At 35.2% G+C, this 22648-nt stretch overlaps 1 protein-coding gene across 10 annotated transcripts in view; it reads left to right on the top strand.

Moving 5' to 3' along the window:
* The window catches only part of LRRC7 (leucine rich repeat containing 7), a 533169-nt gene that overhangs the window by 230457 nt on the left and 280064 nt on the right, over window positions 1–22648 (top strand). For all 10 annotated transcript variants that reach the window (XM_032426318.1, XM_032426311.1, XM_032426345.1 and 7 more), the window contains exon 4: window positions 17859–17976. In XM_032426318.1, the coding sequence (XP_032282209.1) occupies window positions 17859–17976 (118 nt within the window). The remainder of the gene's footprint in view (window positions 1–17858; window positions 17977–22648) is intronic.

The raw sequence follows: 22648 nt of genomic DNA, 5'->3' as shown, positions 1-22648 counted from the left end.
GGTTAACTGACCTGGGCAGGGTTAGCCAGCAGAGGTTGGATTTTCAGTTACTTACAACTGCTCAAAGCATAGGTAGACAAGAACCTTGTGTGTGTATACGAAAGTCTAAATGAATGCCATTCAACCCAATTGCTCACACACCATATTGATTATTCTCTCTATAGACAAAACCAATATTTTTATAAAGTTCAATTAGCCAGATTTTTTACCAACTAGTAGTTACTAAAAAGGCAACTAAAGAAAACCCCCAAGGTACATGGACACACATACACACACAAACACACACATGCACATGTACACACAGATATCACTTGTCTTTTTTTTTTTTTTTTTAAGATTTTATCTATCTACTTGGGAGAGAGAGAATGTGAGAGAGAGAGAGAGAGCACATGAGAAGGGGGAGGGTCAGAGGGTCCCGATGCGGGACTCAATCCCAGGACTCCAGGATCATCACCTGAGCCAAAAGCAGTCGCCCAACCAACTGAGCCACACAAGCACCCCATCAATTGTCTTAAGTATTATAAAGATATAAGGAATTTGGCCCAAATGCCTAGCAGCAATTAAGATGGGTCCAAATTAAAAACATTTAAAGTGCTACTTTTATATTCAGCTTTCACTTTTTTCCTGTTTCTGCTTTGGTGTTATTAGCTTGCTACCAAGTGAGGTAATTAGGGGCTTATAATTTAGAAACCATTTTCATTTAAAAACTTTTAAATGCATATTTTTCTCAAGTAGAATGGGTCTGGCAAGGTTGCTATGCCTTGTATATTCAAACTGACAGCTGTTATTCCAATAAAACAGATATATATTTCCTTCCTTCTAAGGCAATGACAAATGCTAAAATAAACTTGCTGTTTAAAGGGAGTAATGATTCAACAACACCCTGTGCAAATTGTTGCTGAAAAGATCTGTATTTCAAAAACAACAGCAGTGATATTTACTGTTTTCTGGGATAAAATGTTTAGGTATTTATTGTAGTTGCCATCTTTGTGGGAGGAAGAAAAGAGCTCTTCTCTGATGCACATTTAATACTGCTAAAATGCCCTAAAAGGGATTTGAAGTGTTCCCTTTAGCTACAGCTGCAGTCTTACCTGATGCTCTCAGCACTGCCCAGCCCCACACCTTCCACATCAACCTAGGGCTCCACTACTGCACAAAACCCTCCCTTTTCTTTTTTTTTCCTTTTTTTTTATTATTATGTTATGTTAATCACCATACATCATTAGTTTTTGATGTAGTGTTCCATGATTCATTGTTTGCACATAACACCCAGTGCTCCATGCAGAATGTGCCCTCCTTAATACCCATCACCAGGCCAACCCATCGCCCCACCCCCATCCCCTCTAGAACCCTCCCTTTTCTGACTGCTTGTGTACTACTGGTGTCAAATCTGAAAGATTTCTCCTTCCGACACGTCTCTCTCCTCACCCCTCCTAACAGTGCCTTAACGAAGACTCTTATTATTTTTCACCTGTTTTCTGATCACCCACCTGTCTGCTTCTGGTTACAGGTGCCAGTTGTTTCTCAAAAATAACAATCTGAGTCACTCACTTCCCCCACCTATGAACATTTAAGGAGCGGATGTTAATTGTGAGGGAACAGTGTAGACTAGTTTGAAAGGCATGCAAATCCACACATCCAAATTCTCTAGGTTAAAGGCAAGGTCTAGAAATGTTTCTTTTGGAGTAAAATGCACTTTGCAAAGCCCCTCTCTTCATTTTAGTATTTATTAGATTGCATTATATTTTTTTCTGTATTTATAACCACTAGCTGTCTGTATCCTTGAGGAAGCGGGTACTTTCTTCTTTATCTTTGGGTCCTGGCACTGTGCCTGTCTACTGAGTAGATGTTCAGGAGGTGCTCAATGAATGCCAGCACTCAGGAAGGAGGAAGGGAAATGAGGAGGGAAGGGAAGAAGTAGGGAAGAAAGGGAAGGAGGAAGGGAAAAGAGGAGAGAAGGGAGAGAGGAGGGAAAAAAAGGAAGCAAATGACTGTCATAATTAGAAGCTTACCATTTCACCAAGTACCTATATAAACCATTTTTTACTCTATTATTCTTGAGTTGGTTCTTTTCTAACTAAAGATAATTAACATTTGTATTGAACTGAAGAATTTTAAAACATTTTATTTTAATGTGCATAAAACAATTTTTTTTTGAAACAGCTTTCAAAAGAACTTGGAAACACTACATAGCCTGAACACTTTTAAAGGGATTCAAATGAAGAACTTCTAAGAAATCAGCCATTCAGCAATGCCAACTCATTAGACAGTCCTTTGCCCTGTTGGAATCCACTTGTGCCGGCATATGGCGTCAATAACCCTCTCATTGAATATTTATGATCTTATATGAGACTTTTCAGGAAAAGTGTCTATTTTTTTTTAACTCACACACGACTAATATTTTTTTTGTTTGTGGTGGAAAAATAAACATCTTATATCTTATTTTTTCTAAGGAACCATGTTCGCAGATATAGTCATTCACATTCATGACATTTTTATTATGTCCTTAATTTTCCAAGCCTGAGTACAAAGGTGGTAATAAAATGCTAATCCAAATTATAATAGTTTGCTTTTATATAGCATTTCAGGGATAGTAAAGTGCTATAACATATACTCACATTTACTCTAATTTAGGTCCTTGCTGTCAAAGATAGTCATTGAATCTGAGTTTTCTTCCGTAAATCCTCCTAGGACCATTATGATGGGCTCAAGGTTCCCACTGTCTCATTCACTCTCCCCTCCTAGGCAGCTGCCAACCACATTGTCAGTTGTCACTTATCTTTCCAAAACACAGATCTGCTGGTGCAGAGGGAGCAGGGCGCTGCAGTAGAAATGGTTTTATACCAGACAGAACTGAATTTGACTGCTGGCTCCTGACACTTCCTAGGTTTATGATATTGTAAAAGTTAGCCTCCTGAATTTTCCCATCTGCAAAGTAGGGATAATAATACTTTGCTTGCAACATTGTTGTAAGAAGTAGAGATGATAGATTTTAAAATCTAGTTTAGTGGCTTGCACCTATATAATAGGTGCTCAGGAAATGGTCCCGACCTATCTTGTTATTTGCAACTCCCCTGCATTAGAATATTCATGAAAGAACAAGGGATTTATGGAGGGAGAGAGTACAATGTGTCAGGTATTGCATGATACCCTGTAGATGCTGCTGGAACTAGAGAACCTTACAGTCTAACAATCCTGAAACACTGACATCCAGGCTTCAATATGGATAAATAACAGAATGTTATGAAAGTACACAAGGGGAGCAAGTCAACTGGTCTTAAGCTGTGACCTGAAAGATGGGAGGGCCTCATCTTGGAGATGGGGTGGAGAGGAGGGGGGGGATGGCATGGGATGGAGAAAAGCTTCAGCTGAAGACCTGGCTTTGCAAAGGCAAGGCAGAGTATGGTGGGTACAGAAACCGGAGTTGCTGAGTGTGGCAGGAGATGTAATGCAGGCTAGCAGAGGGGAAGGTGTGAGGAAGAGACGGGGAACTGGAGAATGACCAGAGGAGAAACTGGAGAGGTAAAGGGCATTGAAAGCCACATTAGGGATTTCGGGCTTTGTCCTGAAGAGAGCAGAATGACAATGAAAATGTCTAAGCAGGAGATGGACCCGATTACCTCTGCTTTTTTAGAAATGGCATGTTATGACCTATTACAAGGTCCTTAACCTGCTCCACATATCCAAGCATGGGCTTCTGGTGATTTGCAAGTTCTTGAAATTGGATGCAGAAGAGTGAGTGTGTGTGTGTGTGTGTGTGTGTGTGTGTGTGTGTTTCTGGAGATAGCACCTGTAAAGTTGACTCAAATGATTAAAGATTACCACCAGAGCACTTCCTGTAGGATAAAGCCTTGACTCTTAGACCCTTTCATATTCTGTCTAAAACCTTTTGTTTTCTGTTCCCTTCCAAAAAGTTTAGAATGCAGCTGCTTTTAATTTTTTGCCATTCCTAATATGTCTCTGGGCCTTTCCTTCTAGTACAACTTCCTGAACTGCTCTACTCCTCCCAGTCTGTCCCTACCTCCCCGGCCGACCTTCCTCTCACAGAACTATCCCTTTCTCAAAGCCTGGATGAACTGTTTCTTCCTTCTTAAGGCATTATCTCATATTTTTCCCATGTTATTGTCTAGCACAAACTCAAATCACAGTCATAGAATTCGGAGGAGCCAATTAGAATGACAGATAGACAAATAGACCAGTATACTAGAAATAGAAAGTCCAGGGACTAACACATACTTATGTGGAAATCAGATATACAACATACTTTGTCTTGTAAATCAGTGGAGAAATAATGGACTATTTTTAAAATGGTGCTAGAATAACTGGTCAGCTATAAAGGGAAAAGAATGGATCCTTACTTCAAACATCATTCTCAAAAATAAACTCCAAATGAGTCAAGTCAAAGCATTAAAACTTTTAGGAGAAAAAAAATAGGAGGCCATCTGTACATATTAAAACTGAGAGATAAATTTGACTACTGTAAATGCCTTTTTATCAAAAGATACCATAAAAAGAATGGAAAGATAAGCCATATATTGAGAGAACTGGCAAAGAATCAGTATCCAGAATATGTGATGAACTCTTTCAAATGAATAAAACAAGAAAATATGTTTAGTTTTATTAATTATTAGGTAAAATGTGTTACCATGGTTCACACCACAGATCGGGAAAAAATTAAATAGTCTTACAATACCAAATTTTGGAAATAGTATGAAGAAATAAGAATTCTTATCTTTGTTAGTGGGAATTTAAATTCTTACAGCTACACTGGAAAAAAAATTCTATTACTTAAGAAATTTGAGCATATGCCTACCTCCTTAGAGAAACTTCTGTACATGTGCATTAGCAGACATATATAAGAATATTCTTAGCAGCATTGCTTATATTAGAAAAAAATGGAAAAAAACCAAAAGTCTGTCAACAGTAGATTATATAAGACAATTGTGTTCTGTGAAGCACAAAGTGGTAAAAGTGAATAAGGAGATTATATACATCAACATGGAATAATGTTGATAACATAATATTGAATGAGAAGGCAAGTTGTAGAAGAAAGCATACAGTATTATTCCATTCATATAAACAGACAAATCTTAACAATATATATTTTAGGATTAGTAGACCTGTGGTAAAAGTATAAATAAAAGTGACGGAATGAGTAAAATAAATTTTGAGAAATTGGTTGCCTCAAGATGGGTCAGGTAGGAACCAAAAGACATGACTGGGAGGGCATAAAGTAGCTTTGTTAAACTAGATTGAGGAATATGGGTCTTTTGTTTTATCATAATAATTTTAAAAGAACATATGTATTATATATACTCTTGTGTATTCACATTTCACAATAAAAAATTTAAAAAGACAAAACAATCATAAGATGCATATAATGACCCACAAAAGACATGGTTCCTTAGCTTAAAGTGTTCCCAGTCTGGTTGTTTCAGAATATCTGTCCTTCTTCCTTCATAGACTAATGAGTTGTGAAGAACTCTTTATCTTCGTTTACTTTCTTCATTGTTACCATTTTTCTCTCTTCTTAAACTGCATGCTTAACTCGTTCATTTCAGCCTCCTATTTTTTTTTTTTTTTTTTTAAAGATTTTATTTATTTATTTGACAGAGAGAGACACAGTGAGAGAGGGAACACAAGCAGGGGGAGTGGGAGAGGGAGAAGCAGGCTTCCTGCTGAGCCGGGAGCCCGATGTGGGGCTCGAACCCAGGACCCTGGGATCATGACCTGAGCCGAAGGCAGACGCTTAACGACTGAGCCACCCAGGCGCCCCATCAGCCTCCTATTTTTTTCTAATGTAAGCCTTTAAGGCGACAAATCACTCCCAATTACTCGAGCTATCTCCTGCCATTTTTAACACCCAATATTTTATTATCACTTACTTGTATTTTATAATTTCCAATATGATTTCTCCTCTGACCCTTGAGTTATTAAATTTAAATTTCTACCAAGCTTTTAAAGTTCTTTTGGTGAGTAATTTATAACTTGCATTATGGTCCAAGAATTTGGTCTTTTTGTTACAAGGTCTTTGAAGTTTGTTGAGACTTTCTTTATGTCTAGTGTATGGTTAATTGCAAGTTTTTCATAAGCACTTTTTAAGAAAATACTATGTATGGTTGAGTTCAGTATTCTCTATGTGTCCAGCAGGACAATCTAGTGGCCATCGATTCTTCTACAGCTTTTCTTTTTGTCTATTTTTGATCAATTTTTGAGAGATATTTGTCAAAATACTCTGTTATGATGTTACCTCCTTGTAGATAAGTCAAATTTTTCTTTAAATGTTTTAAAGATAATGATAGTAAGTGCATACAACTTTAGATTTATATATTCCTGGTGAACTAGTGTTTTTTAACATATGGCCACTCTCTTGGGGCACCTGGGTGGCTCAGATGGTTACGCGTCTGCCTTCGGCTCAGGTCATGATCCCAGGGTCCTGGGATCGAGCCCCATGTCAGGCTCCCTGCTCTGTGGGGAGCTTGCTTCTCCCTCTCACTCTACTGTTCCCCCTGTTTGTGCTCTCTTGCTCTGTCAAATAAATAAATAAAATCTTAAAAAAAACACAACATATGGCCACTCTATACTAACACATTTTGCTTTAAATCAGTAGTGTTGCATAAACTTTATTTTGGCTAATTTTGCCAATTATCATTTTTCCATCAAGTTTTCAGTGGATCACTAGTAATAAGAAATAGCTTGATTATCTTTTATTTTAATCTGCCCTGATAGTTTTTGTTTTGTAATTGGAGAAATTAATCCATATTTATTGATGGCAACTCTTGATATATTTGCATTAATTTATTCCATGCTAGTCTTCATTTTTATCTGTATTGCTTCTTTTAAGTATTTACTCGTTTTCCATTATATTTATTAAAGATATATTTTTCTTTTTGTTTTATTCCATTTATTCTGCTTCTACCCTGTAGGAAATTTTATAGCTTATTGCTATTTCTTTAGCTGTTATCCTAGAAGTTAATCTAAAGTTAATCAGTATCTTTATCCTTCTCACAAAGCAAATATCTGAGACTGTTTTATTTTATTTATTTTTAAGATTTGTTTATTTATTTAAGAGGGGGAGCAGGGAAGGGACATTGGGAGAGGGAGAGAGAAACCCAAGAAGACTCCTTGCTGAATGCAGAGCCACACAAGGCACTGGATCTCATGACTCTGAGATCATGACCCTGAGATCACAACTTGAGCTGAAACCAAGAGTTGGAGGCTTAACTGACTGCGCCACCCAGGTGTCCCATCTAAGACTGTTTTAATCTAATTATCTTTTCCCTGATACGTATGTCTCTGTTGTTCAGATTTTTAGTTCTACCCAGCTTTATTGAGCTATTACTGACGTATAACATATGCAAATTTAAAGTATACAGTGTGATGATTAAATACATGTATATATTGCAAAATAGCTACCACAATAAGGTAATAAGGTATCAGTAAGGTACCACATCTCCATCCCTTCACATAATTAGGATTTGTGTGTATGTATGGTAATAACATTTAAGATCTACCTTCTTTAAAACTTCGAAGTATATAATACAGTATTTAAAATAATAGTCACCATGCTGTGCATTAGATCTTCAGATCTTATTTATCTTATAGCTGGGAATTTGTACCCTTTAACCAACATCTTCCCATTTCTCCCATCCCATAGTCCCTGACAGCCACCATTCTACTCTCTATTTCTCTGAGTTCAACTTCTTTAGATTTCACATATAATTGAGATCATACAATATTTGTCTTTCTCTCTTTGACTTATTTCACCTAGCGTAATGCCCTCGAGGTCCATCCATATTCTCACAAAAGGCAGGATTTCCTTCTTTTTATGACTGAATAACGTTCCATTGTATATAAATTTATATACACCCTACCTTTATTCACTCATCTGTTGATGGACACTTAGGTTGTTTCTTATGTCTTGGCTATTGCAAATAATGCTACAGTGAACATGCAGGTGGAGATATCTCTTTGAAATAAGTGTTTTCATTTACTTTGTGTATATATCCAGAAGTGGGATTGCTGAATCATATGGTAGTTCTATTTTTAATTTCCCGAGGAACCTCCATACTGTTTTTCATAGTGATTGCACCAGTTTACATTTCCACCAACAGTGCATAGGGTTCCCTTTTCTCCACATCCTCGCCAACACTTGTTTCTTGTCTTTTTGGTAATAGCCATTCTAACAGGTGTGAGGTGATGTGTCATTGTGGTTTTAATTTGCATTTCCTGATGATTAGTGATATCGAGCATATTTTCATGTACCTGTTGACCATTTATATGTCTTCTTTGGAAGTGTCTATTCAAGTCTTTTGCCCGTTTTTTAATCAGGTCGTTTTTTGTTCTGTATTGTTTTGCTTACTATTGAGTTGTATGAGTTCCTTATACATTTTGGGTATTAACCCCTTATTAGATAAATGGTTTGCAAATATTTTCTCATTCCACAGGTTACCTTTGTATTTTGCAGATCATTTCTTTTTCTGTGCACAAACTTTTTAGTGTGATGTAGTCTCACTTGTTTATTTTTGCTTTTGTTGTTTGTGCTTTTGATATCATGTCCCAAAAATCTTTGCCAAACAAATGTCAAAGAGCTTTTTACCTATGTTTTCTCTTAGTAGTCCTACAGTTTCATATCTTACATTTAAGTATTTAATCCACTTTGAATTAAGTTTTGTAAGTGGTATAAGATAGGGGTCCAATTTCATTCTTCTGCATGTGATTATCCAGTTTTCCCATCACTATTTATTAATGAGACTATCCTTTCATTTTTTTTTGCTCCCTTGTCAAATATTCATTATATGTATATGAGTGGATTTATTTCTAGGCTCTCAATTCTGTTCTATTGATCTATACGTCTATTTTTATGCCACTACCAAATTGTTTTGACCTACATTGATTTTTTAATCTTATAATTAGAAATTTTGTCATTATTTTATATAGCTAATGGTTGTCTAGATTTAATCACATGTGCTGTTTAATTTAAAAAATTTTAATGCTGGGCGCCTGGGTGGCTCAGTTGGTTAAGCGACTGCCTTCGGCTCAGGTCATGACCCTGGAGTCCCTGGATCGAGTCCCACATCGGGCTCCCTGCTCGGCAGGGAGTCTGCTTCTCCCTCTGACCCTCCCCCCTCTCATGTACTCGCTCTCTCTCATTCTCTCTCTCTCAAATAAATAAATAAAATCTTTAAAAAAAATAAAATAAAATAAAAAATTTTAATGCTATTACTTCTTGCAGCTCAGACCTGTCTGCTAGAGTTCTTTGTCTTCTTCCTAAAAGGTATCTTTTGAGGGGTGCCTGGGTGGCTCAGTCAGCTGAACATCCTATTCCTGATTTTGGCTCAGGCAAGCCCTGCATTCAGGCTCTGCACTCAGCAGGGAGTCTGCTTGAGATTCTCTCCCTTTCCCTCTCTCTGCCCTTCCCCCACTGCTTGTACACTCTTACCCTCTCTCTCTAGTAAATAAATAAATCTTAAAAAAGAAAAGATATCTTTTGACAATTGTTTTAGTGAAAGTGTCTTGGTAGTAAACTCAGTTTGTCTTTATCTAAAAATGCTGTTATTTTGCCCTTTTTCTAAAAAATGGCTGTAAATATTATATTATTTACTCTTAGTATTTTAGTAATAACATCTAATGAGTCATTGCTTTAATTGTTTCTCACTCTCGATCTTTAGAAGGTAATCTCTCTTTGATAATTTTAAGATCTACTGCCTTTGATACTCTACAAATTCATGTAAGTCTAGATGTAGGTTATTTTTCATTTAACTTATTTAGAATTTTTTGAGATTCCTCAATCTGAAGATGAGCTTCTCTCAACAATTTTGGAATTCCTCAGGCACCTCATCTTTTTCTCTAATAAATTTTACTTAAATTTTAAAAGCTGTCTTACTCTGTTCTTCATGTCATTTAACCAGTCTTTTCTACTTTCCATCCCCCTTGTTTTTCATTCAGTTAATTTCTTCTTAACATCTATTCACTATTACTTTCTCCAGCAATGTTTATTCTTCTGATCTGTGAGCTCTCTGTGATAATCTCCTCTTCTATCATCATGCTTTCAAATCATGCTTTTATTTCTTTAAACCTATTAAATGCATATAAATTGCATTTTGTGTTTTATAATTCTAATATCTGCATTATTTAGAAGCAAGATTATTTGTTTTTCTGCATCATCTCATTCAGTTGATTATTTAATTTTATATTCAGTGATTTTTTTAAAAAGTGATCCCATATTTCTTAGAACTTTAACTTTGGGAATTCATTGAGGTCTGAATTTAAAGTGTATTCCTTCAGAGGAGATTTGTATTTACTTTTACCAGGCATTTGGGAGCAATAGTAATCTAAGACCACCTGTAACTCTGGATTGGGTTTTAGGGAGCCTTATAGATACTGTGAATTCCAGACCCTAATTCAGGGGAAGATAGGCTGTGGTTGGTAAGCCCTAGAAGGCTAATTTTCATTTTTCTTTCTGTTTTTATTTCTTCCTTTCCTTTTTTTGTACCATTTTCCTTTCCTTTCCTCCCTCCCTTCATTCTTTTCTTCCTGCTGGCCTTCCTTCTTTCCTTTCCTTTCCTTATTTGTTTCTTCTTTATCTTTCTTGGTTTTTTTTCTTTCCCTCCTCTTTCTCCCTGTTTTTCCTTCCTTCCTTCCTTTCTTCCTTCCTTCTTTCCTTCCTTCCTTCTTTCCTTCCTTCCTTTCTTCCTTCCTTCTTTCCTTCCTTCTTTCCTTCCTTTCTTCTTTCTTTCTCTTTCTTTATTTCTCTCCCCTTCCCTCTTTCTTTCTTTTTCTTTTCTTTCTTCTCACTTAACTCAGAGTCAAAACTGAAAAAGGCATGCCTTCCCCACTGACCCTCTTTGAAGAACTCAGTTTTTTCTAGTTCATGCACAGAGGATATCACCCTTAGGAAACCCCAACTCTAACTGGAGTCGTCTATAAGCCAATCTCCCACTCTGTTCAGACCCCAAGCAGTTTTCCTTCCCTCTGTTTGCAAAAATATCTAAGCCTTCAGGCATCGTAGACCAACATATATCACCAGAGCAAAAGTTAAATGTAGACCTACTTAACCCAATGTATTATTATTTTCTTGTTATTCTGGAATTTGAGGGATTTTGTACTTTACAGCCAGAGCTTAGTTATGCGTTAAAAGTGTGTGTGTGTGTGTGTGTGTGTGTGTGTGTGTAGCTTTGCTGAACTAAAATGTTCTTTGAATATTTAGTCCACCATACTGCTAAAAACAGAAATTGACAGTATCATTTCATGCCTTTTTAAAAAATATGTATTTATTTATTTTAAAGAGAGAGAGAGAGCACACATGGGTGGGGGGTGCAGAGGGAGAGGGAGAGAGAGAGAATCTCAAGTAGACTTCTTGCTGAGAGCAGAGCTCCACACAGGCGCTCGATCCCACGACCCTGAGATCATGACAGGAGCCCAAATCAAGAGTCAGATTCTGGGGCTACCCAGGTGCCCCTCATTTCATGCCTTTAGTTTCAATGATGAACATGGACCATAGCATATAATAGGTATTCACTAAATATATTTTAAATGCATGTAAATGTAGACTCAGAGCATTCACTCCAAGCTCCAAGTCTCCTCATGCTTTAAAACAAATCATCTGAAACTAGATTAGGTTACACATTCTTTGAGTTGGGAGTATCTTTAGATGCTACAGAAAGTTATAATGTTATCCCTCTTTAGCCTTCATCTGCCTAACTTGTGCCAGGTCTTGGATGATCCATTTTTTCATCACCCTTTCCAGGTATACTTTCATGAATCCACCCCACCACTATCATCAACATAATTTGGTGCAGATATCCTACTTCTGTGTTTACATAACACCTGATATTTATCTTCACACAGTTTTTTTTTTTCACATTTAATTAATTTATTGTGCAAATATTAAATTGTAAGCAATCTGAGCTCAGTTGCTGTGTCTTATTCACTTTGTGTCCCTTGCACTTAGCATAGTATCTCATTTGTAGCAAATATCAATTCATGGTTTTCCATGAATAAATGAATAATATACCTCTTAGAATATACATTTTTGGGTCTAAATGTGTTTTATTTTCCACACTCAGGCCTTTATCTTTTCTGTCAGCTCCGTAGAAAATATCTAACCATTGCTTTCTGGAGTCAGTAATTTAAATTGCATACTCTTCTCAAACCAATTTCTGTCAGAGTTAAATTCTTTCCTTTCACCCAAGAAAGAGAACACTTCAGTGCAAAAATATTTTAAGACTCAAAACAGTTTTAATATTTTTGAAATGTGAAATATCATTAGCAAATGAAAGACAGGATAACCATTACCATTAACAGTCTTACTCTAATTAGCTATTAATTATATTTGCTGTTTTATACTATATGAAAGAATCACAGCTAGTTCATAATCATTCTATTTCATTTTCATTCAAAGCTTGAATCTTGAAAGAATCATTAAAATGCCTTCTTAATTTCTTTGCCAATTTGTAGACATCATGACTCATATTCAAAATTCACTGCTTTGTTTATGAAATTTAGATTCCACTGAGATTGTTTACCTATCTGAAACTTCCAGTTCAGTGAAGTACCACTCTCAGCTGGAATTTATCTTTGTCCTCATTTTCCCTTGACTTATCTAAGTATACTTTCAAAGATATTTATGCAGCATACACTATGTACAAGACATGGTGCTAGCCACTTTGGCATGTACAAAGGTGAAACAAGTTGATACCAAGATGAATTAGACATGACTCCTGGCTTCAAAGACCTCATGATCTAGAAAAATAAGATACAGGGGCGCTTGGGTGGCTCAGTTGGTTAAGTGTCTGCCTTCAGCTCAGGTCATGATCCCAGGGTCCTGGAATCAAGACCTGTATCAGGCTCTCTGCTCAGAGAGAAGCCTGCTTCTCCCTCTCCCTCTGCTGCTCCCCCTGCTTGTGCTTTCTCTCTCTGTCAAAAAAATAAATGAAATATTTTTTAAAAAAAAGAAAAATAAGAAATAGATTACTATATAAGTGTGCCTCTGTATCTGTGTATACAAATATTCAGAATGGCCAGCAGTTATTAGCTCTTACGATGTGCCAAACACAGTTTTACACTTTTACAAGTGATTCGTTTCATTAATTCCAAGGCTACTGATCATAAGACATGTCATTATTGTACCACAAAGGAAGATACATTCCTTAAAAATTACAGCTTGCTTTTTTTTTTTTTTTTTGAAGATTTTATTTGCTTATTTAGAGAGAGAGAGAGAAAGTGAGTGAGCAGGGACAGGGGCAGAAGAGAGAGAGAATCTCAAGCAGACTCTGTGCTGAGCACAGAACCTGACTTTGGGCTTGATCTCACAACCCTGAGACCATGACCTGAGCCAAAACCAAAAGTTGGACACTTAACCGCCTGAGCCACCCAGGAACTCCCAAAATTATAACTTGCTCTTGACTATAAGATTCATTACAAATATCAAAGATGTTAATATGTGAAAAAATGCAGTACTTAAAACTAATGAAATATAGTAACTCATTTAATCATCTCAACAACCCTTGAGTTAGGCAATGTTATTTTTCCCATTTTTACAAATGAGGAAATTCATAGAGTTCAGAGACGTTAGGTAACTTGCCCAAGATCACACAGCTAGTAACTAGATGCATGGGAATTGAACCCACATCAAGCTGATTCCAAACACCATGCTCTTAGCCTCTATACCACAGGAGTCTTAGATTCTCCATGTAATAGGGTGTTCAGGAGTTTCCAAAGCTTTTGTTCCTGGTATAGCTTCATTTAAAATTGGAGAAGAATTGGGGCACCTGGGTGGCTCAGTCAGCTAAGTGTCTGCCTTGGGCTCAGGTCATGATCTCAGGGTCTTGGGATCAAGTCCCGTGTCAGGGGGAGTCTATTTGTCCCTCTCCCTATGCCCTCCCCCCAACTCATGCTTGCACTCTCTCTCTCTCAAATAAGTAAAGTCTTTAAAAAAAGAAAATAAAATAAAATTGGAGAAGAATATAGGGATCTCTATCAATTCTTTTTCTTTAATTTCATTTTTTACGTTTGTATTTAAATTCCAGTTAGTTAACATACAATGTAAATTAGTTTCAGGTATAGAATTTAGTGATTTATCACTTACATACAATACGTAGTGCTCATCACAATAAGTGCCTTCCTTAATACCCATCACCCATTTAACCCATCCTTCCACCCACCTCCTTTCCAGTAACCATCAGTTTGTTCTCTATAGTTAAGAGTCTATTTCTTGGTTTTTCTCTCTCTTTTTTTTCCCCCTGCTATGTCCATTTGTTTTGTTTCTTAAGTTCCACATATGAGTGAAATCATATGGTATTTGTCTCTCTCTGACTGACTTATTTAACTTAACACAATAGTCTCTAGCTCCATCCATGTCATTTATAAATGGCAGGATTTCATTCTTTTTGATGGCTGAGTAATATTCCATTGTGTATATATACTACATCTTCTTTATCCATTCTTCAGTCAAAGGACATTTGGGTTCTTTTCATAATTTGGCTACTGTTAATAATGCTGCTACAAACATCAGGTTGCATATATCCCTTCAAATTAGTATTTTTATATCTTTTGGGTAAATACTTAGTAGTGGAATTGCTGGATCCTAGGGTAGTTCTATTTTTAACTTCTTGAGGAACCTCCATACTGTTTTCCAGAGTGGTTACACAGTTTGCATTCCCAGCAATAGTGCAAAAGGGTTCTCCTTTCTCCACATCCTTGCCAACACCTGTTGTTTCCTGTGTTGTTAGCCGTTCTGACTGGTATGAGGTGATACCTCATTGTAGTTTTGATTTATATTTCCCTGATGATGAGTGATGTTGGTCATCTTTTCATGTATCTGTTAGCTATCTGTATGTCTTCTTTGGAAAAATGTCTATCCATGTCTTCTGCCCATTTTTTAACTAGATCATTTAGTTTTTGGGTGTTGAGTTTTATAAGTTCTTTATAGATTTTGGATACTAACCCTTTATCAAACAATGTAATTTGCAAATATCTTCTCCCATTCTGAAAGTTGCCTTTAGTTTTGTTAATAGTTTTGTGCAAAAAGCTTTTTATTTTGATAAAGTCTCAATAGTTTATTTTTGCTTTTGTTTCCCTTGCCTCAGGAGACTTATCTAATAAGAAGTTGCTATGGCCGATGTCAAAGAGGTTATTGCCTGTGTTCTCCTCTGGGTTTTAATGGTTTCCTGTCTCACATTTAGATCTTTCAACCATTTTGAATTTACTTTTGTGTATGATGTAAAAAAGTTGTCCAGTTTCATTTTTTTGCATGTTGCTGTCCAGTTTTCCCAACACCATTTTGTTGAAGAGACTTTTTCCATTATAGAAAACCCAAAAGACACCACCAAAAAATTTGTAGAACTGATACACAAATTCAGAAAAGTCGCAAGATTCAAAATCAATGTACAGAAATCTGTTGCATTTCTATGCACCAATCATGAAGCAGTAGAAAGAGAAATCAAGGAATTAATCCCATTTACAATTGCACCAAAAACCGTAAGAAACCTAGGAATAAACCTAACCAAAGAAGTAAAGGATTTCTACTCTGAAGACGTAAAACACTGATAAAAGAAATTGAAGATGACACAAAGAAATGGAAAAACATTCTATGTTCATGGATTGGAAAAACAAATATTGTTAAAATATCTATACTACCCAGAGCAATCTACACATTTCATGCAATCCCTATCAAAATACCAAGAGCATTTTTCACAGAGCTAGAACAAACAATCCTAAAATTTGTATGGAAGCACAAAAGACTCTGAGTAGCCAAAGCAATCTTGAAAAAGAAAAGCAAAGGTGGAGGCATCACAATCTGGACTTCAAGCTCTATTACAAAGCTGTAATCATCAAGACAGTATGGTACTGGCACAAAAGCAGACATAAATCAATGGAACAGAATAAAAAACCCAGAAATGAACCCACAACTAATGGTCAATTAATCTTCGACAAAGCCAAGACCTATATTTAATTCTTGAGAAAAATTGAGAATTTAGTTGAGATGATTAAACTTGAATTAAAAAAAAAATTTTGAAAATCATTTGTCTGAATTTTATATAAAATTGTTATAGTAATCAGATTAAAGAGTTGTTGGTACATCTTTTACCAAGATCAGTCATGAGTCACTGAAATTTTAAAATCTATAAATCTATAATTAACCACATTGCATGTGGATCTAATGGTCCTCAGAATGATAGAGACTGAGCAAATGTTTAAATTAATGCCTACCATGAGTATAGACATCTATTTTTCTATTTTTTAAAATGAAAGTTAGTAGTTAATGAAAAATCCATCAAAGTTCTCTTTTCTAGGTTTTATAAAAAGAGGTAGCAACACTTCTGTGTAGCATGTCAAAATTCTAGCATTACATGAAGTATTGGAAATAATCCTTGTAAGGAGCCAAAAATGGCTAACCAAAAGAAGAAACTGTATATTTTATCTAAGTAACAACCAGCACAATTTACTTTTTAGAAAGCTAATGAGTTAAGAAATAACAACTATGTACTACATTGTTTTTGCCTATAAGTAATGAAGTACATGAAAGAACAAACGGTAGTTAAATGTACTGTGGGCCAATTGCATAGTCATGGATACCAGATGCTTTATCTGTGGTAATTCAGCAAAATAGAATTAGAAATGTCAAATAGAAAAGATCTCATTAAGATAATTCTTCCAGAAATGAATAAGAAATTCTGTCCCAACTGTTCATATCTTGAGCAGTCAAAATAAGATTGACATGGCTAAAAAAAAAATCTAACATTTTTTCCCAAAATGTGGTACTGGAAACATGTACATCAAAATAATTAGATCACTAGACTGCTTGATTAAAAATGCAGATTTTGACCCCCATCCCAGACCTAAGTCATTAGTACTTCTTTGGGTAAAGTCCAAGAATCCATATTTTAAATAAGCACCTCCACTTAACAATGTTTAAAACCATGCTGGACCTGTAAAAAAAAAAAAGAAGAAGAAGAAGATAGCAGGAAGGGAAGAATGAAGGGGGGAATTCAGAGGGGGAGACGAACCATGAGAGACTATGGACTCTGAGAAACAAACTGAGGGTTCTAGAGGGGAGGAGGGAGGGGGGATGGGTTAGCCTGGCGATGGGTATTAAAGAGGACATGTACTGCTTGGAGCACTGGGTGTTATCCGCAAACAATGAATCATGGAACACTACATCAAAAACTAATGATGTAATGTATGGTGATTAACATAACATAATAAATAAATAAATAAATAAAACCATGCTCGATTTGAGAACTATTGCTTTAACACTTGACTCTTCCCCATGTAGTACTTTGGACTGATGGCAGAAATGAACCAATCACTAGTTATTTTTTTTACCAAGTTTCAAAAGTTAAATATTTCATTTGCTAGATATTTGTGAAGCACTGTGGAGGGACATAAAAGAAATGTGAGCCCATATATTCAGTTGTATTGCAGTTCTTCGATGTTATATTAAAAATTGTCAAACATGATCAAATGGAAGTACTACATGGTTGCAGAGAAAGAGAATTGAGATTATCCTGGTAGCTGTAGGAATAGAAAGAAAGGGACAACTCCAGAAAGTATTTGAAAGAAAAAAATCAGTAGGATCAAGGGCAAATTTAACATTAATAGTAAACAGAAGGGGAAAAATAGAATACCTTGTGTTTTGAACTTGGATAGCAGAGAATAGTGAGGCATGAACATGGAGATGGAATGTGAAGCATTCTGAAAAGAATTGAGAGTATGAATGTAGGAGGTGAGACTTTTGCAGCTGGCCCTTTTATTACCCCATTTATAAAGATGGTGAACTGAATTTTGTTTCTGAGTTTATGTATGAAAGGATTTAATCAAATTGAGATCTAATTAATCATTATTTTCTTTTACAGCAATTGTTCAACTGTCAAGCTCTAAGAAAACTAAGTATTCCTGATAATGATCTTTCAAATCTGCCAACCACTATTGCTAGTTTAGTTAATCTTAAAGAACTCGACATCAGTAAAAATGGTAAGATTCTCATCTTATCTCTAAATAACTTGAATTTTTAATTAAAAATGTGCTTTGTTTTCTCTTAACAAATGATATACAAATGATATAACACTTTTTATTTGATTTTATTGTAACTCGAAGCTAATTTTGTTGAAAAGGTAAATCTTAAACTATAAATCTTTTGTAATGGTGATCTATCGGACACTTCCCTCCTGATATTGGGAACAAAATAATTATACCCTCTATCATCAATTTTGTTCAACATTATACTTGACAATACAGGCTGTGAAAAAGGCAAGAAGAAAAAAGATGTAAGAACTTGAAAGGAAGAAATCGTTCTCATTTTTCACAGAAAATCTTAAATAATTTATAGATAAACTTTTAATATATGAATAAGTTTACAAGGTAGTTAGCTATAAGATAATATGGAAAATCAATTGCATTTCCATTTATCAGAAAAAAGGAGTTTACAAAAATAAAGTTTGAAAATATTATGCTACTTAAAATGAAATCAGAAATATCAATTATCCAGGAATTAATGTATTAATAGAGTACAAGTCCTCAAAAGAGAAACCTACAAAGCATCATATAGATATTTTTGAGATTCAGAATATTAGTTACCCAGAAAAGGTAGGAGCAAATTATCCTGGGAAGGAGTTGAAAGGGATTCTGGGTTGCTAGTCATGTTTAATTTTCTGGCTTAGGTAGTTGTTACTTATGTTTGTTGCAAAATTCTAGTCTGCTTTTCTTTTTATTTTGTGATATCCATTGAAATGTTTATTATACAATATCCATTAAGATATATATTTATAGCTTGTGTGTATTTTTCTATGCATGTGAAACATCAATAAAACATTTGTTTAAAAAATTAAGAAGTAACAATAAATTTTATTAAGACAAAAAAAATTAAACTATAAATCAAAGTGAAAACTTCTCGCCCCTCCACTTATTAAAGTCCTTGACTCACTCAGGCCTTTTTTCCCCCTCTGTATTCAGATATTTGATTTAATCTTTTATAGAACATTTTACGAACTTTACACTGTTTATTTTTCTCATAATCAGAGTAAAATTTTTTCCAGCATACTCAGTGAGGCCTACTGGTTCACCCTATTTGGAACTGAACTCCCAATTTCCCTTCTGCTCTATTTTCCCCATAGCACTGACCATCTTCTCAGTATTGTAGAATTTACTTATTTATTATGGTTATTGCGTATCTTTTCCTGCCTCAGAATGTAAATTTTGTTATTAGACGGGAGGGATTTTTCTGTTTTGGTCACTGATATGTCTTGAGCAGTAGCTGGAAAATAATAAGTGCTCAGTAGTATTTGTTATATTTCTGGCCAAACTTACATGTGTGGTGATGTTGTTAAATGCTGATGCTGATGTTGATATTCTTGCTGATGACATTTTCCTTCAAATGTTTGTGGGAGTCTCCCGTGTCCTCAGATATTCATAAATCTTGATTTCCTTCCATATGAATGTGGCTCCTCATTTTATTAGAATAAAGCAAGGATTAATCAAAAAAGTTTATGTCTAGGCACTATAAGGATATAAAACATAATCCCTCCATCATTAAGCAAGTTGGTTAAACTTTGTGTGTGTGTGTGTGTGTGTGCATGTGTGTGTTGCTTTGGTTTTTTCAGGCAATATGTTTGGTGCCAAAGGAACAGGCATGAACAAAACAGGTCTCTGCCCTCATGAAACGTACATTCTAGTGGATGCATTAGACATTAAATAAGTAATTATGGATGATGAAATAAACAATTAGAGTGAAGATACATTGGATGTGAATGGGCATGTATACCAGTGGAATAAATCCATTTGGTGTGGTTAGGGAAATTTGCCCTAAGAAATGATGCCTAAGCCCAGACAGGACAAAAAGAAGTTGTTATTCAATGGGTATAAAATTTCCTTTATGCTGGATGAATAAGTTATAGAGATCCATTTTATAACATGATGCCTATACTTTACGATATTGTGCAATTCAAAATTTGTTAAGAGGGCAAATTTCATGTTAAATGTTCTTAACACAAAAAAAACAAATAGTTGGGGGACAGAAGGAAACTCTAGGTGGTTCTGGATATGTCTATTATCTTATTTGTGATGATGGTATCATTGGTATTTGCATATGTCCAAGGTCATCAAGTTGTATACATTAAATATATGTAGTTCTTCGTGTATCAATTATACTTCAATACTATTTTGTTATTACGGAATAGTTCAATAAAGGCTATGGCTTGAGGAATTCCCTGAGGCACAGTAGCATCTGAATAAAGGAGAACATTTCATCTGAAGAAAACAATAGGGTGCAAACAGGGACACACACATCTTTCTACACCAACCTAACTTACCACATAGAGGGTTTTTAGGAAGACAATTATAAAAGGACCATGTGTTGACTTAGAGAGAATGGCAGCTAGATTTAGGTGCACTGAAAGATGACATTGTCTACTTTTATTCTTTTAAGAATAGATTTATAGGCCACATATTTGTGTGCGTAGATACTTCTGTACTTATATTGCTTATATACTTAAATACATTCACACATCAATTTCAAATTACAATTCTGAGAGATATCATATGGCCAAAAATAACACATCCCTTGGCCTTCAGGCAGGTTTAGCTGAGTAGTCTGAGTAAATAAATATCTATTTTTTTCAAGAGGATTAGAAAAAAAATCATCCCCAAATATAAACACAAAACTCCTAAGAAACATGTTATTTTATAATAATCTCCTAGTTGCACTCTTACATCAAGAAATTTTTGTTGCCAGGAAGTGAATTGCAAGTTACACTATTTTGATTCAGAAAGAAGTGTGTGAGCATCCTTAGAAGTCCTTGTGAATATTATTTAGGAAGTTTTTGCTGTGCTTATGGTCTCTGTATTCTGGAAATATTTATGCAAAAATACATGCTAGACATAGTGAAGAAATCTGCAAAGATAGTATAGTACAAAGTTTTGATGAACATGATGATATATCAGCCATTGATGGAAGTTATGCAAAAAGTAAAAGATTTTGACATATCAGTCCTTTCACAAAATTACACCTACAAAAGCTGTCCCTGAATTCTGTGGCAGAGACCTAGACAGTTACTTAAAGAGCATAATATATCCTTTGGGAATCTGTCAAGGGAAGAAAGAGTAGATAGGAAAAAATAAGTGCAGTGTCAGCGTCACAATTGACAAGGTTGGAATAGTCCTGGTGGAGGAGTCAAGGTATGAGTGAATGTAATCTGTATTGGCATTTAGATACCGACAGTAGAATGTTTAATTTTGAGGCAGGGACTCACTCAAGTACTAGTCAATCTAGGCAAAAATTTGCTTGAAATATCCTTGAATTTGATAAGTGACCTTTTATGATGAAACTAATTCACTTGGAGGCTGAGGTTACATCTGATCTTGATGGTCCATGTGGCCCCAAATCTTTACTTTTCATATCCATTTCTGCCACCTGACATCCTGATTCACCATTTTCCCTCCATAATTCAAAAATACTCTTTTACATTAAAAGCTTTTTATTTAAGTGAACTATTGTATACAGAGAAGATATCTACACAATTTGTATGAATAGCTTTCATCTACCTCTCTAACCACAGCTCCAACCAACTCATATCCCCTTTCATTTCATTCTCAGGTAATGCCAAATTGTTCCCAAATGCATCAGGCTGGTTACTTGTGACACAAGGAACAATACTATTTTCTCTGCCCAAAATATTCCTTCCTCTTCACAGCTATACCTCCTCAACCAGAGTCCTCGTCACCTTTGAAAGACATTTCAGATATCATTTATTCTGAGAAATATTCCTGACCCCTTTTACACAAAGAGAATTAATTGTTTAATCTATGGATATGCTATTAACCTTTATTTAGGTCTTATTTTGTATCTTCCAATAAGGTTTTGTGATTTCCTTCAAGAGACCCTTGAACACATTTTATTAAAGTTATTTCTAAGCAGTTTATTAGTTTTATATTGTGTTCATTTTTTAAGTACTTTTTAAAATTTTAGCTGATGTTATATGGAAACATTACTAATTTTGATTTCTTGATCTTATATTCAGCCATGGTGCTGAATAATGACCACTAGATTCTTCAGAATTTCTATGTAAAAAATTATATTTTCTGCATATGACAGTTTTTTTCTTTCCCATCCTTATACCTTCATATCTTTTATGTCACTTTTTCAAAAGTTATACTTTCCTAGGAAATCACCTATTCCATCATTTAGATATTCAATTTTATTGTCACACATTGCCCATAGGCTTCTCTTATGCATTTTATAGATCTGTGCCATATCTGTGCCTATTTCTTCCTTTCTACTTCTGATGTTGTTTACTCATGCCATCTGTTTTTTCCTTTTTCTATCATCCATCCTGCCAGAAGTTTTTCTACTTTACTAATCTTTCTAATAAAGCTTGTTAGTCTCTCTATTAGTTGGTTTATTTTCCATCGTTAATTTTTACTTTTCTACTTCCTACTGCAGCAATTTTTATTACGTTCCTTCTACTTTCTTAGGGTTTACTCAGTTGCTTTTAGTGTTCTAATATATTTGGGGCTTTTTCAATCATCACCTTATTTTTATTGAACTATATTGCAGACTACATGGTCTGGATGCTACTGATTTCTCATTATTTATTGACTTTTACATTGTGGCCAAGTATATTGTTAATTTTTAAAATATTCCCTTTTGCTT

The sequence above is a fragment of the Phoca vitulina genome, unplaced genomic scaffold, assembly GCF_004348235.1.
Source record: "Phoca vitulina isolate PV1807 unplaced genomic scaffold, GSC_HSeal_1.0 scaffold2, whole genome shotgun sequence".
Lineage (NCBI taxonomy): Eukaryota > Metazoa > Chordata > Mammalia > Carnivora > Phocidae > Phoca > Phoca vitulina.
Note: the sequence above shows the minus strand (reverse complement) of the source record. Positions and strands in the feature narration are given on the sequence as shown.